At 36.4% G+C, this 15,300-nt stretch overlaps 1 protein-coding gene across 1 annotated transcript in view; it reads right to left on the bottom strand.

Moving 5' to 3' along the window:
- The window catches only part of ANKS1B (ankyrin repeat and sterile alpha motif domain containing 1B), a 390,775-nt gene that overhangs the window by 242,503 nt on the left and 132,972 nt on the right, over positions 1–15,300 (bottom strand). Inside the window, 2 exon segments of the mRNA XM_054386772.1 lie at positions 1,294–1,307; positions 11,733–11,891. Of these exon segments, the coding sequence (XP_054242747.1) occupies positions 1,294–1,307; positions 11,733–11,891 (173 nt within the window).

The following is a 15,300-nucleotide window of genomic DNA, read 5'->3' on the forward strand; positions in this document are numbered from 1 at the left end:
TTCCCATTTATTGTGCTTTGGTTCACATCCTGGAGCAATCTCAGAGTGCATGAACTGTATTCCTTCTGGCTGAAATTAAATGGGATGATGAGCTTCAATGTCACTGCCGTACCTTTTGTTTTCTTTTTTTGGTTCCACCATTTTTAACGAGCCACTAAACATTCTGAGACAATAATTTAAATCCTGAAAGTATATGCCATTTAGGATTCTTTTTAAGGATACCTGCACTTTACTTTTGCCTTAGTAATAACAACATTAAGATGCCTCTTAATGGCCTGTTGAATAGGTAAATACAGATTTTTCATAATTTAAACCCATTTATCAGAAACAGAAATCCCCAGCAATAACCCCACTGTACTGGTGTGGGAAATACCGAACTAGTAACAAAGACAAACTAAACTTTAATCGTTAAGGCTGGAAAAAAACCTCTATGATCATCAAAAGCAAGTCCACCCTTCTACCCAACAACTCCATGACCACTAGACCATGTCCCAAAGCACCACATCTACTCATTCTTTGAGCACCTCCAGGGATGGTGACTCCACCACCTAACCTAACCCTAACCACCACCACTTCCTGGACAAATTCAATTGAATTCTTTCTATTGAAATATTGGATTATTATTGAATTATAGTATTGGATTATAGTATTCTATGGACTCCAGTGAACATTAGATCTAAATAAACCTGCATCTATCTTTCTCCTGATTATAGCTCATGTAAGCTAAGCAAAACAGTAACAAGACACTTTCAAACATGAATATATATTTATATATCTGTTACCTTGAAATCTTGATAAATGAAAAGCTGCCAAGGGAGCATTATATTTGAAGAAAGACTGAAATGTAGATTTAAAAAAGCAAGCATACAGGGCCCCAGAGAATTAACTGAGTTGAATTTCAACTAAAGCAGATTTCAATTAAGGTGGCAGTAAAAATGCTATCATGGAATTATTTTTTGTATGTGTGTGTACTTTCACATATAGTTTGAGACTTTCCATGGAGATTCTTTCCTGAGAAGTAAGCATCTTGCAAACAATTGTGCAAGAATACAGAATCATAGACTCAACCAGGTTGGAAGAGACCTCCAAGAACACCCAGTCCAACCCATCACCCAGTCCTATCCAGTCTACCAGACCATGGCACTAAGTGCCCCATCCAGTCTTCTCTTGAACATCTCCAGGGATGGCAACTCCACCACTTCCCTGGGCAGCACATTCCAATGGGCAAATCTCTCTCTGTGAAGAACTTCCTCCTAACATCCAGCCTGTACCTCCCCTGGCACAACTTGAGACTGTGTCCCCTCCTTCTGCTGCTGGTTGCATGGAAGAACAATACTTCTCTACGGCCACTTAAAGCCTGGCTGACACTAGAAGCATGGATTTTATTATCAAAGCCACAAGCTACCCAAGACATCAAGAAAAAAAAAGAGGCTGCTGATAGCATTACAAATTACTGATCATCAAAAGCGTGACACAGACTCCTTGGTAAGGCTGTGCTGAAGTCTATGTTGATTTTTGTGATGACACAAGACAGGTTCTTGGGAGGGAAGATTATAGAGAATCCTGCATTCCTATGAGATACGTCTGGAGGCAGTAATTCTTAAGGATTTTATTTTTAAAGAAAATCTTTAGGAGATGAGGAATATCGTTGCTTGAGAGATGTACAAGACCAACCCAAAGTGCCTTCTTAACTGGGTACTTCAGCATGACTTAAATGTTGAAAAAGCACATACACAAACAATGCCACTACTGAGTCAGCCCTCATTACTTCCATTCTCGGAAATGTGCAAACAGTAAATAGCCACTAATGAGATCTACAAAACATCAACAAAAGTGGGAATAAGACTTTTCTTTTAAATGATTTAACAAAGGGCTTTAAGAACAATATCCCTAGCTAGAAAAAAAGCCATGATCCAACAGAAAATTATTCTATGTCTCAGGAATTAAGAATGTTAATTCACTGAAGAGTGCTGCTGAAATGCATAAAATAGGCATTAGCTGGTGTCACGATCTGCTGGGTGCAAGCCTCACAAATGAAAGCTCTAGAACATAAATAATGGAGCCACTTTGCAGTCTTCTGAATTTTTAAGTGAGTGGAAACAAAAGGTGCAACCTCAGGCATTTAATTAAATGTGGAACTCCTGCCAATAATTTGTTGTGATTACATGGATTCAGTGAAGAATGGATAAATCCACAGAAGATAAATCTACTAAGGTTATATAATATACTGGAAACATCCAGGAGGACCTTGGGCTTAGAAGGACCTTGAGCTGCAAATAGCTAAAGGCTGTAATGACACGAGGAAGAGGTGTCACTATGCAAGTTTTTTTTTTTTTTACAATTAAGCATTCCCCAAAGCATTAATATGCAGTCACTGGCAAACATGATTGAGGATAGATAAAACTTTATTCTAACTCGGGCAACCTTAGTAATGCTATTTTTATTATTACTGTTTTATACCCTTCTTTTTTGTCTTTATTAAACCTGTGAGAATTTATTCATTTGGGTCTCTTGACAGTTCTGACATATTTTCAGAGTACAGCTTTGTACCTTCCCCAGACATGGCCATCTGCCTCTTTCTTCATCTGCATAAGCCCAAACTCTCAGTGAATCCTCTGCACAGCTCTAAGAAAATAATGAATCTCTCACTATGTAGAAATTAGAAATGGAGGGGAGGAGGGGAAATTCTTTCAATTTATACAGTTTTACAATTAGAGCTACCTTACAACTAGAAATACAAAATGGACACTCATATGCAGAACTTGCATAACCAAGTCCAAAGTTAGGCATAACATGCAGCATTTTATAGATTTTCCAAGAAGCCTCTTGACAGTTTCAATTTATATTACTATATCCTGAACTTGTGCAATTATTTCTACAAAAGCAGAGAAATGCTCCTGAGTCCAAGGATTTTTTTTTTTAACTTGACTGTACCTTTTTTGAATTCTTATCTAAATGCTATCAAAGTAGCTACTATATAAAAGTTACTTAATAACAGAAAATTAAAAAAACAAAACAAATATTTCATCCTGGTTTATAGCAAGATCTTTACAGTCATTCTAGAACCATTCATGAATGTGTCTCATTTATTGAGCAATTTCTGATGAGGAAAAAAAAAAAAGGAAAAGAAAAAGAAAGGGGTTTTAAGGCTAGAATCAAAATTCTAAACTCATGGAATCATCTCCATTTTAGACAAAGTGAAAGCAGCTATTCCAGAATGAGGGAGATCTGGGTTGAGTGTTATCCTTTCACCAAATGGCAAAGTTTCATTTTGCACAACACTAATACCTGCAGTGTACTCTGCAACGTCTCTTCTACATTGCTCAGTTAGAGCTGCTTGTAAAATCCCTAGTTAATTAGCTAATGAGCAAGATTGACTACTTGTTGGATAACAAAGGTATACATAGGTTTGGTTTCCCACCCATATAGACCATTTGTTTTATACCAAGTGGAACAACATAAAAGGAGAGACTTACTGTAGCAAATGTAAGGAACAGCAAACAGGAAAATATGCAGATGACTCACATGCACAGAGAATAAGATTTTTTTTTTAAATTGTCTTTTTTTTAAATGTTCTTAGGAGAAAAGATAACATTTCTTCATTACTGCTTGGCAGGCAATACAGATAGACTTTAATTTTATTTTTTTTACTAGAGCTCACTATGTATGCTTGAAGGACTAAAAGTGTTTGTGGTTTTTTTTTTGTTTGTTTTTTTTTCTTAAAAGGCACCTTTTTTGCCATTTCCTTCAGTTCTAATCATCTCACATAGGGTTCAGAAACACAGCAGGTGAGCAGAAAGCTTTCTAAAAGATAAAAATATTCTGCTAAGGAAAAGAAGCAGAAAAGCTATTTAATATGAATAGGAGAACATGTTAATAAGAAAAGAAAAATAGACTGAAATGTAAGATAAAATGTTCTAAAGAAAGCTACAAACAATTTAAATACCTTCACAGAGTGAAAGAAAATTGTACCACTAACAATACTGAGGAACTGAATACGGAAACATCCTAGTGCTCTTTTCTCATAGCTCTCATCTTACAATGGTAATTCTTCTGGCTGATGAAATTCTCATCAGCATCCCTTCAGAGTTTGGTCAATCTTATTTACAAAATGTCTGAAGGAAAGATAAGGGAACATTACAAAGCATGCTGACAGCCTCAAGACTAAAATGATCTGTCTCTGCCAACAGGCCAGCTACAGTTAAGGAGTTATTTTGCTTCCAGCTTTGTAAAATAACCAAAAAACAAAACCAGAACAAACAAACCCCAGCAAAGCTAAGACTAAGATGACAGTCAGATAAATATGGATATTGCTTATAGTTACTATGCTTCTAGGAAAGGCTAAGAATTGAAAATGAAACATTACAGAAAATATTTTTTTTTCTTTTGACTTTACATGTCAGGATAATTATTTTAACTGGAAAAGAGCACATCAGTTCTATGCATTTGAAAATGTAAATGATATTGCTTCTGAAATTGCATTCACAACCTTTTCCTCCAAAGAAGCTCTTAAAAAAAAAAAAAAAAACCTTTATAGGGTTGCTGTTGTAATATCTGATATTCCTCCAGGAAAATATTTTATAACATGATGAACCACTGTTACTTATCTGTTCTGGCATCTCACACAGAGGATGGGCAACCAAGTGAAGTGTAATAGATTTCAAGAGCACAAATAGACACATACACAAACAGGCACACACTACGTTTACGTCAGGGGCAAAAAAAGAGTTGAGGAAATAGTTAATATTTGAAGCTGATTGTCATGGTGTTCCTAAGGATTCTGAAGCAAGTCTTCCCCAACTTTAGGATGGCCTCTAAGAAATTCTCACGTCATAGTTCCACGGAATGCTTTAGGTTGGGAAAGACTTTAAAGATCATCTAGGTCTCAACCCCAGCCATGGGCAAGGACACCTTCCACTAGACCAAGCTGCTCAGGGCTTCATCCAACCTGGCCCTGAACACGTCCAGAGCCAGGGCATCCAGAGCCTCCATGAGCAACCTGTTCCAGTGCCTCACCACCTGTACAGCAAAGAATTTTTTCTAATATCCAGCCTAACTCCAGTCTACATCTCCAGCATCATCACAGCACTGCTCTACTTCCTACTTGCCTGGTTGCTAGATTGAGATCTCAGAATGCAGGCTTCCAAAATTATTAAACATACTTTACATATTACTTAGGGGTTCTCCCCTTCCTCCCCTTATTGTCAATAGTTGCTAATTGGCTTTATTCATAGTAAATGATGCGGGGGAAAAGAGGAAACCCTCTGAAGAAGAGCCACTTGAATAAAGAAAATAGGCACACACATTGCTCAACACCTGCCTATCTACATGTGGTCAGATGGTTCAGAGCTTGATTTGAAAAATATAAAAAGAGATTAGCTGTTTATGTAATTCCTTCTTTTAACATGTCCACTGACAACAGGGCTTAGAGATCCATCTGTAGTTTTATTCCTTCAATATGCCTGCTTCAAATTGTTTTATTTTCACATTACTTTACTATTGACTTAGCAATTAGAACGTCCACATCATCAGTGATATGGTGGACAGTTTGTTTGGAAAGCAGGCTTACAGTAGCAGCTAACAGTTTATAAACATTACTAAAGATAGGCAACACTAGCATGAAGTTTAATTGGAATAATCTAACTATCTCCAGCAAAATTATTAAATTCAGGCATCATGGGATTTAAAGGCCTATTGTATCTTAGTATTTTATGCAAGCCCCATTATAGATCAGTTTCTTGGGAAAAAAGTCTTGGTTTTGAATGGAATGGCAGCAATAAATTTATCCAGGCATCCCCTTGCTTCATCTTTCTACTCTCAGATTTCTGGGCATGGCACACTGAATGTTGACATATTATTAACAGTGAGATACAATTACAAAGAGCTCCATGGAATCACAAAATGATTTGGCTTGTGAGATCATCTAGTTCCAACCCACCTGTCATGGGAAGGGACACCTTCCACCAGACCAGATTCCTCATTCAACCTGGCCTTGAACACTTTGAGGGATGCTTTTACGTTATTTTGAAACCAGAAGGTGTACAGACAGTAATAGTTAACAAATGGAGGTTTATAACATTAATTAACTCTATACCACAGTCTGTTCCCATGGGACAGACTCTATCTTTGCTTCGGACAGCTGTGCAAAGGCTGGAATTAGATGCAGCCAAAAGGAGGACAACATAAGGAGACCTTAATATGCTACATCTGCTGGACAACTTAATTAGAACAAAAAATGAATTGTTTGAGACAGTAGCAAGTATGATGCCCAGTAACAGTTTCTGGAATAGCTCTATGTCTTACTAATTGCACTCAGCTGAACTTGGCTATAAATTCAAGGGGGAAAAAAAAGAGATCATCTTCACAGATGAAAGGGCTCAAATGAACCTGGTTTGAAGAATGCCTTTTGTTGTATTGTAATCAAGATGACGATGGAGAAAATTTGCAAAAACAGAGAAAAGAAGGCTTGAAATTGACCTTCTCAGGCATTTCATCTGGAAGAATATTTTTGATCAGTAATAAGTTCGTGCTGGCTCCTGGTAACAGTTCTTTTTTTCAGATGTTCCCTTATTGGAGGTGCAGGTATCCACATACAGGTGATGCAAACACCTTTTGTACCAGCATTTGTTGATTACACTTCTTTCATTACATGGGAATTTTTCCCCTGTCACTAAAAAATGTGTTCTTTTGATAATTAATAAAGTATTGTTAACAAAGACTGTCCTATGAACTTACCTACAGCACACCTAAAAATACCCTCCACCAATACACTTTTTTTCTTTTCATTCCTTGAATGTTGTACTTTACTTCTAATAATTCCAAACTTTTTTTATATAATTGAAGAAACAAGGCTTGAACAGCCTGCAAAGACATCACAGGTTGAACTTTTCATATCAGGTCTTAACAAATGAGATATCTAAATAAGAAAATAAAGTTGACAAATAGATGACCAACTTCAAACAGCAGCTTTGCTAACGTCACATAAAGGAACATGACTGAAGCAGAATAAATTCTGATTGTATCTAGGAATACAACATAACCAAGAATTTTAGACCAAATCTCTGAACCAAGTTTCTGGTACTTTCTAACAGCCACAGTAATATGCTGAATATCTTGATTCTTTCAAAGGAGTAAGATAAAACTGCAAGCTTATCTTTAAGTGCAGGGCTGCTTTTGCTTCAGAAAAATCTGGCTTGTGAGACAATCGAATTTGATCAAATATTTAATTTAAAGAAAGGTCTGCAGGCACTTCTAGGAGAAGCTTAAGATCTGACTCAAATATTACTTTTTCATTGTAAAAGGGAAAAAAATGATAGTTCATATTTTAAAGAGTGAATTCTTGAATTGTACATTCTGGATTGTTCGAAGGAACAATGCTACTCAGTCAGAAAAACGTGGCACGTGAAAAGAATAAGATCTAAAGGAAGGTCCTATAGGGGATGGAACTAAGAGATAAATTTGGTTACCTTTAGGTACCACAATATGATGGAAAAAACCTGTATGCTGTTTTACTGGTGAATGCAATGCAACATTTTATTGGCCTGAAAATAAGGATTGCAATGAGATTACCCACAGACAGCTGCTGACATTTTTGCTGCATACATGCATCTGAGTACAGATCTATTTTCTGATCTGAAACAGAACAAAAATATCTTCAGAACTGTCTTTTTCATTTCACAGCTCAATTATACTCAGTACAAGAAGACATAATGAAGCTAATATGGGTTAGAGAAAGATCCATTCTACTGACTGATCAAGCAGAAATGAAAAACAAAATAATCCAGAGTGCCAGTTTGAGCTCCGACTGGTGATTGTGCCAAACTGTTGGTACCAAGATGGCGACAATTTTGCCACCTTCAATCCCGAAGATTTACAGTTTCAGCAGCACTTCAGGGATGTATACATCAAGGCATAGAGCTATGATATTTAAAAGACATCTCCCTGAAAGCCCAGACTGCCCTCTTCCGGAGTGAGTGATCTGGCACATCTAGTGGTCTTGACAGTTAAAGCTTTGTGAGGAACATAGAATCATAGAATGCATTGGGTCATCTCGTCCGATTCCCCTGCAGTAAGGGGGGACATCCCCAATGAGGTCAGGTTGCTCAAAGCCCCATCAGGCCTGACCTTGAATGGGCAACCTGTTCCAGTGTTCCACCACCCTCACACTAAAGAACTTCCTCCTAATGTCCAATCCAAATCTGCTCTTCTCTAGTTTAAAACCATTGCCCCTTCTGACACACAACCCCCTCACCTAATTATAAGGTCTTTAATTTTTCATTTGTGTTGTCATACAAAGCACCTCCTACAATACATTCAGCTTATCAAGAAAATGACTAGCATCTTGATGTTACAGAATTACATACAGTAATGACCTTCCTGTGCAATGGAGTGGACTCACATTTAGTATAAAAAGTTTCATGGTAGTAGCTGATATTATTTGGATCCACTGACCTGCACCTTGAGGTGAAATGCAATGCTATAAGAGCATGGTAACTCACTCTGAATTCCAGAACACTTCTCTGAAGTCAGTGCTCTTGCTGCAAATAAAACTGTGAAGATAATCCACGTCAAAGCTGTGTTCACAGTCTGCCCTATGTGTACTGGAGTGAAAGAAAAGTTTCTACCAAGCTGTTGCAGGTTATTCCACCAGTTCAAAACAAATAACAAAATCTTTATCCTTGTGTTTTAGCTGCAGGCAACCTGATGCTAAGGTGTCTTCTACCATCCCTGCAGACAACATGCATGGTTTTGTTCACACTACAAGGCCATTTGATGCCAAAGCTGAATTGTGTGTGGGATGTTCTCCAGCTAATTAGTCAGAAAATGTTGTCATATACTGTTAGTCACATTATACAGAGTTCAGTGGCTTTCTACCTTACAGTGTACACTTGAAAGCCTGGATCCCTGTTTCAAATCAGGGGATGTAGGGAATAAGTGAACATCAAGAGTAAAACTGTGACCCTCCCCAATACAAAAAGGAATTTTGTCTAATCTGCCAAAAGTTTCAAGGCAGTGATTCTTCTTTGCTAGCACACTATTATGGTAGAAGTAAAATGTGGAAGATTTTAGAACTAGAGTAATTATTTTGTTGTATTTATCTCCTACTTCCATCTGAATGATAATGAATTAATTCAAGTTTCCTAAAGAAAACATAAAAAGCACTGAAACTGAGTAGGGAAATACTAATGCTGTATTTAGAAGACAGATCCTGATTTAGAAATCCTGGGGAAAGCAGTTTGGTTGTTTCAAAGAAGGCAAAAGAAAACTACTTGCTGCAGTTAGGATGAAAATAGGTTCCTGCTGTGTATTATTTCTTTCTGGCCAGACAAAATACCATTGACCTCAAAAAGCACAAGAAATGATTTGTTGCTTTTTGCTGATGATGCCTTTAAAGAAAAAAAAAGAAAGCATGAGACAAATATGCAAGAATATAAAATGGAAGGAAACAGACTCAGATGTGCAAAGTTCTTAATCATTAATGAACTAAGTCTTTCAAGGAGCAGATCTTCCATGAATTTTCAGAAGTTGGCAGAGGATTATAATCAAAACGTGTGATGAGTTGTAATTGTTGTTGATGTACATCTGGAAAAGGAACAAGGAAGCTTGCAATGAAAAAACAGCTAGCTAATGCATAAGAAAAACCTGTAGCAGAATGCTGTTGTTTCTACGCCTTGCTCAAGCCTCAGCTTTTAACAGCCTAGGTAAGAGAAAAGCCTCAAACTTTTCCAAAAGGGACAATTTTGGTATGTTCTGTCTGGATTCTGCTATTCTCTTTACATATTCATGCTCTTTCAGTCTTGCAGAATTACAATGCACCATCCATCATTCAGGAGTGATAAGGTCCTTAATGATTTAAAAAAAAAAAAAGTTTGTGTCTGACCTATGATCCTAAACATGACTTAAATAATTCTAGGACAGAAACTATCTAGGGGAGAATTGCACTTCTACTGTAATTTCACTTGCTGATGGCAAATTAATGATTTACTTATGGTAAATTACACTCTTGAAAAACTTGTAGATGTCCAGAACTTCAGAACAGTCATTTTGTCTTTGTTATTTTATCTTAGCTTTCTAGACAGAGACAAGAGGAAAATCAGCTCCCACTCAATCCACAAATCAAATCACCCATGAATAAAAATGCAAAGTTCTAAAAAGCTTAAATGGTAGTTTCAATTTCAGACCAAATGAAATACAGTGATTTAAAGTTATTAAGTGAAGTCCCTTGTAAATTTAACCAAAGAAGATAAAAGTAAAACAAATCCAGATACTAAGAAGAACTTAATCAGAACTGTGTAAAAGTATAAAGTTGGAGAAGTTCACTGTCTAACTCCAATGAATGTTCTGATTTGTTATTTTTGTTTTTAAATACCAAGACATTTAGCATTATTCAGCTGCCCAGAATAACATTGTGATCACTGAAGAGAATTTACTGTAGAAAAAACAGTAACAACAAAACCCACCCCCACCCCTAAAGAATCAAATGACCCTAGACCTAGGAATAAAAGATACCATTCAAATTAATTATTTCCAGATAGGCTATAAAAGATTTGCTATATCCATGAATATAAGCACACTTTTTAAATTTCAAAGATAATGGCACAGCCAGACCAAAAAACCCCATTATGAATAATTTCTGATCATTTTTACTTATTCTTAAATCATAAGAGATAGAATTTCTCACACATTTCATAACTGTTCTTTAACGATACAGTTTTCCTTTGATCAAACTATGAAATTAATTTTCTTATCGCTCTAAAGCAACACTTCTCAGAATTTTCCAACTCTACTAACCAGAAATGAAAGGAAGTCATCTCCTATGATGACCAATGCCACAGAAGCCAATTGATAAGGTTTGCATTTTTTCATTTTAATCTACTCCCATTTATATCTTAAATACAGTATCCTTTTAAAAAGAATAAATCTTTCCACAGATCACTTACACTACCTACCAAAGACATTTGTTTCAACACATTTCCTTTCCCAAACACTTTTACTACTTGGGAATAGCATTTTAGGGAATACTGTTCCCTACATAAAGCAATTTTCATATGAAATTTGGGAGGACAGAAGTAGCTAAATGCATGGTTTACTGACACTTTCTTGCTCCTGAAGCTTTCATCTGCAAAGAAAATATTTTAATCCTTTTCTCAAGCATTTTCATTATGCAAATCTCTATGAAACCTTCACAGTTACAATCACACTATCAACCCTATTCAATTCTTATCATCAGAGCAAAATATATTAAAGCCTTGCTTTGATGAATTTCATTACCACTGTAGAAACAATGTCAGGTTTCTTAGAAATCTTCCTTTCCTCACCTTTACTGATGGTTACATAATTTCTGCTTATATTTTTCCACCTTAAAGCTCAGAGTATGCTGACCACACAATGATGAAAGTGGATGAGTACCTGAATCGTTGTAACTTAAACTACAACCTCTAAATTCTAGTCATTTGTGCAAAACAAAGTTTGGTTTGTGCAAAACAGAACAATCAGGGCAAAATATATTTTAATAATATTGGTCATGAAATATGAGAACTCATTGCTCAGTCTGAGGAAAAAAAAAAATAAAAATCAGGAATGAAGTTGTGCATTTATCATAAATGTATTTCACTACCAAAGACAACAGCAATTCCAGCTTCATCTCATGGACTTGTACTTTTATAAAGCTTTGTTTATAAGCAAAATAAGATATTTTTTTTTTCTGTACCTGGAAGCTCTCTTTCTTCAACATTGTATTCCAGAGATCCAAGGGAGTAATTAGCTGGACTGATTGCAGGAGTAGAAATAAAACTTGTACAGCCAATGGATGAGTTGATTTCAAAATAATTGTGGCTGTGATTCATTCGGTGAAATTCCAGGGAAGATACTATTGATGTGCGCTGCTTGGGCTACAAGAAAAACAGAAGTTTGAAGTGAAAAATGCAGACTTTTCATACAGTTTTCATCACCTGACTTTTAATAAATTTCCCTACAGTTTCTCTCTTTTTGCTCTTTATATCTGATTCAAAAGTTATTCTAGTAAAAGTCATTTCATGTGACAAGCTGTGGTGTGGAAAGATAACTTCTTTCCAAAATTTCAATTAATCTTTATTAGAAAAAAGGAGAAAAAAAAGAAAAAAAAAAAAGAGATGTCTTCATTGTAATCAATTTAATTTAAAATCAAATAAGGTTTTACTACCTTGCATATAATAATTGCAATCATCTTTTGATAAGAAGAGAGCTCTTCACCAGCTGTATTGCTGGGCAGATATTACAAACAACTAGATTGCTGATGCCCATATAATGAAATTTACAAAATAGTAGCAAGCACTCATCACTCAAAAATAGCTCTCTGCTTTTCATTCTTTTTATGAGGGATGTCTTAAATATTCAAAGACTGAAGTGTCTAAAAGGTTGTGTCAGCTTAAGAAAACAAAAATCTAACTTTTTAAATGAGTTTTCACTCATGAAAAAAACTTGATACTAGTTTGCAGCAAACATTTGAAATGAACCCCTGAACTGACCCCATTTAATGACTTGGCTTTGCATTGCAGAGCAGCTTCAGTGCATAAGAAACTTGTTCCTTTTGGGTGGATCTACAGCACAAAGTACATTTCAGGACTATATAAAATGTGCTCCAATTCCTTATGGCCTTTTGACCATAGGATCATGCTAAAGCTAGCACAAATTAAAGGCAGTGAAATCTATATAATTTGACCATCAGGTCAGCAACAACTTTTTCACTCCCCAGATCTGCATTGCACTGCACTACTTACTAGCAGAGATGTAACCTTGGTGCTTAATGTCATGGACTGTAAGTCACAGACTACTGCTGGTTTGCAATGTCCTGCTAAATAGCCTGTTGCAGCACTCATCTGGCTTCATACTCAAAAGATCCTAACCCCATAGTGTTCCTTGCTGCTTCAAGACTAATGACCTGAACCATTAATTTCCTCCAAAATAGAAAAGCTCTGAATCTAGGTGTACAGCTGTCTGTGTATTTATTTCACCACACAAACTGCTACCTTAGATAATTAAAGCTGGGAAAGGTAAATAGAAAAGCAGAGTAAAGGGTGCATTAACTCTTCTTATTACACTATCTCAGGCTTAACAGGTCAGAATATTTGTAAAGGTCAAGAATTTGCTGCTTGTTATTTGCTCAAGACCAAATTACTGCTCTGGGAGCAATAAGATCTTCCCTGGACCATGAAGGTATTCACCATCCTTTCCATAGAACTACCTGTTAACATACAATCTACCCCAATGGAGTAACCTTCAATTTTGTTTGTGGTCTATTTCATTTTCAGGTTATGAGTCCTGCAATGTTTGTGTTACAAACACAAAACCAGACTATTTTCACTAAAAAAAAAACCTGGAATGTCAGATGAAAAATAAAATACACTCAGGATTGTATAATGTTGACTGCTGAAGTTGTGATGGGCAGCATGTGAATTAACTGTGTCCTCTTAAAACTGAGAAAAATTGCAAAGGGTAAATTTGGGCATTCATCTGGAACTTATCTATGGTCTATTGAGGGGATTTACTTTCTTTAATAATTAAAATCAGCTTCTGCCTTGAAAGGCTTACTCCTAGAGCTAGTAATTTCATGGGAGAGTTCAATGAACAGGGACAGACTCCAACATCAGCCAGTCTGCTTAAAAGTCATTGTTTGGGACCTGAGCCAAAATGACTCTCTGATCAGACCAAAAATATTAATGCATATTAATTAAACCTAAACTACATGTTTTTGATAGACAACAATTTCTTCAATGACCTAATTATTTATAAAACTGAAAATTATCTCTGGTCATTTATAAATGTGTTTCTGGCTCTTTCCCAAGCCATGGTGTCTTTGTGGTTTTGCAGAACTTCAGCTTCTGTGTTGAAAAGGTGATGCTTCAGGTAATATGATGTGTGAGGTCTCTGGGTTACTCTTGAACTGAGACAGTAGCTACCTAAAAGGGCAGCTGCAATGGTGCAGCTCTTCCCAAGCTGCTTCAAAAGCAACTGCTCTGACTTTCAGTCAGCCAGGTCTCCAGCCACTGCTTCACCCGTGTGCTTTCTTGGAGTCACAAGAGTGGCATCTGTTCCATTACATCCCAGTAGTATTACAAACTACTCTAACACCTGTAAAAGTTTCACAAGAAACATCTGTAACACCTTGGGGGACAGGGGAGGTGAGGAAGGGAGGAAACAAACCAGAAAACCCCCAAACTGTCTGGATGCCTATTTTACAGGTCAGTGTAGTTTATAAATGCTCAGAGATTCTAAAAATATGTCCATTAATAAGTAGCTATGACTTGCTCTGGAGACATGTGTTAGTGTCACAAAATAAGCTTGGAGCGATTTGCAGAGATGATTATGGAACCTAGAAATGTATTTACAGTTTGTTCATGATAACATGAGACCATCTGCTGACCTGGGGGATACAAAATAACTACTATATTATTTTGAACTTTGACATTATTGTTATTAATTCAGAGAAACAGATCTCACTTGAATATATCTTTCCAATCTAAAGATTCAATATAGAACCTCATGCAGCCTCTAGTCCTCTACAGCATAACACACCTGCTATATTCTTTGGAGTTAACAAGGTCCATCTGTCAAAATGTGCCAATAATTTTTCCACATAAACTACATAGCAATCTAGCATCTGAGCTTTTGTAGCTAACTAAAGGAGCCTTTCTGCACTTTTGCTGCATCCTGCAAAAAGTCATGTTGTTAAAGTATGCTAATTGTTCATTGATATATGCTAGGTGAGATGCAGTAAACTAGTTTGTGTTGACTGCATCTCTCTGTGTCTCTCTAAAGCATAGTTTGCACCAAAACCATAGAAAAATATTTGATTTTTTTTTTTTTTTTGTACACTGAGGATTGAATTCAGTTCCAGAATTGTATAACTAAACTTACAGCACAGCTACCTACACCTGCGCTGGCTATTTAAGATCCCATTACGCTCAGCTGAGATCTACTCAACACAATCGAGATTATGTGGCCACATAAATCCCTTATTTTCATACCTGACCAGGAAATTCCATTCTTCTGACTGTCTGAATAAATCACTCCTACTTCAGAAATTTTCCTCTCTCCAGTTTCCTTTTTTTTTCTTAAGATCCCATTCTATTTCTACACATTTTTCTCTTGCATCCCTTTCTCTTCCTCAGTTTTTGCCTATCCATTTTTATATTCCCTCCCAAACTCCATACTCTAAAACACCCTTCTCAGTATCCTAGCTGATTCCAGTTCTACTTGGTCTTCCAAAACCTTCTTCTCTGTGGTTTTGCCATCAGGGTCTTTCGAGTGAACTCCCTAATG

This window comes from Indicator indicator, chromosome 14, assembly GCF_027791375.1.
Source record: "Indicator indicator isolate 239-I01 chromosome 14, UM_Iind_1.1, whole genome shotgun sequence".
Taxonomy (NCBI): Eukaryota; Metazoa; Chordata; class Aves; order Piciformes; family Indicatoridae; genus Indicator; species Indicator indicator.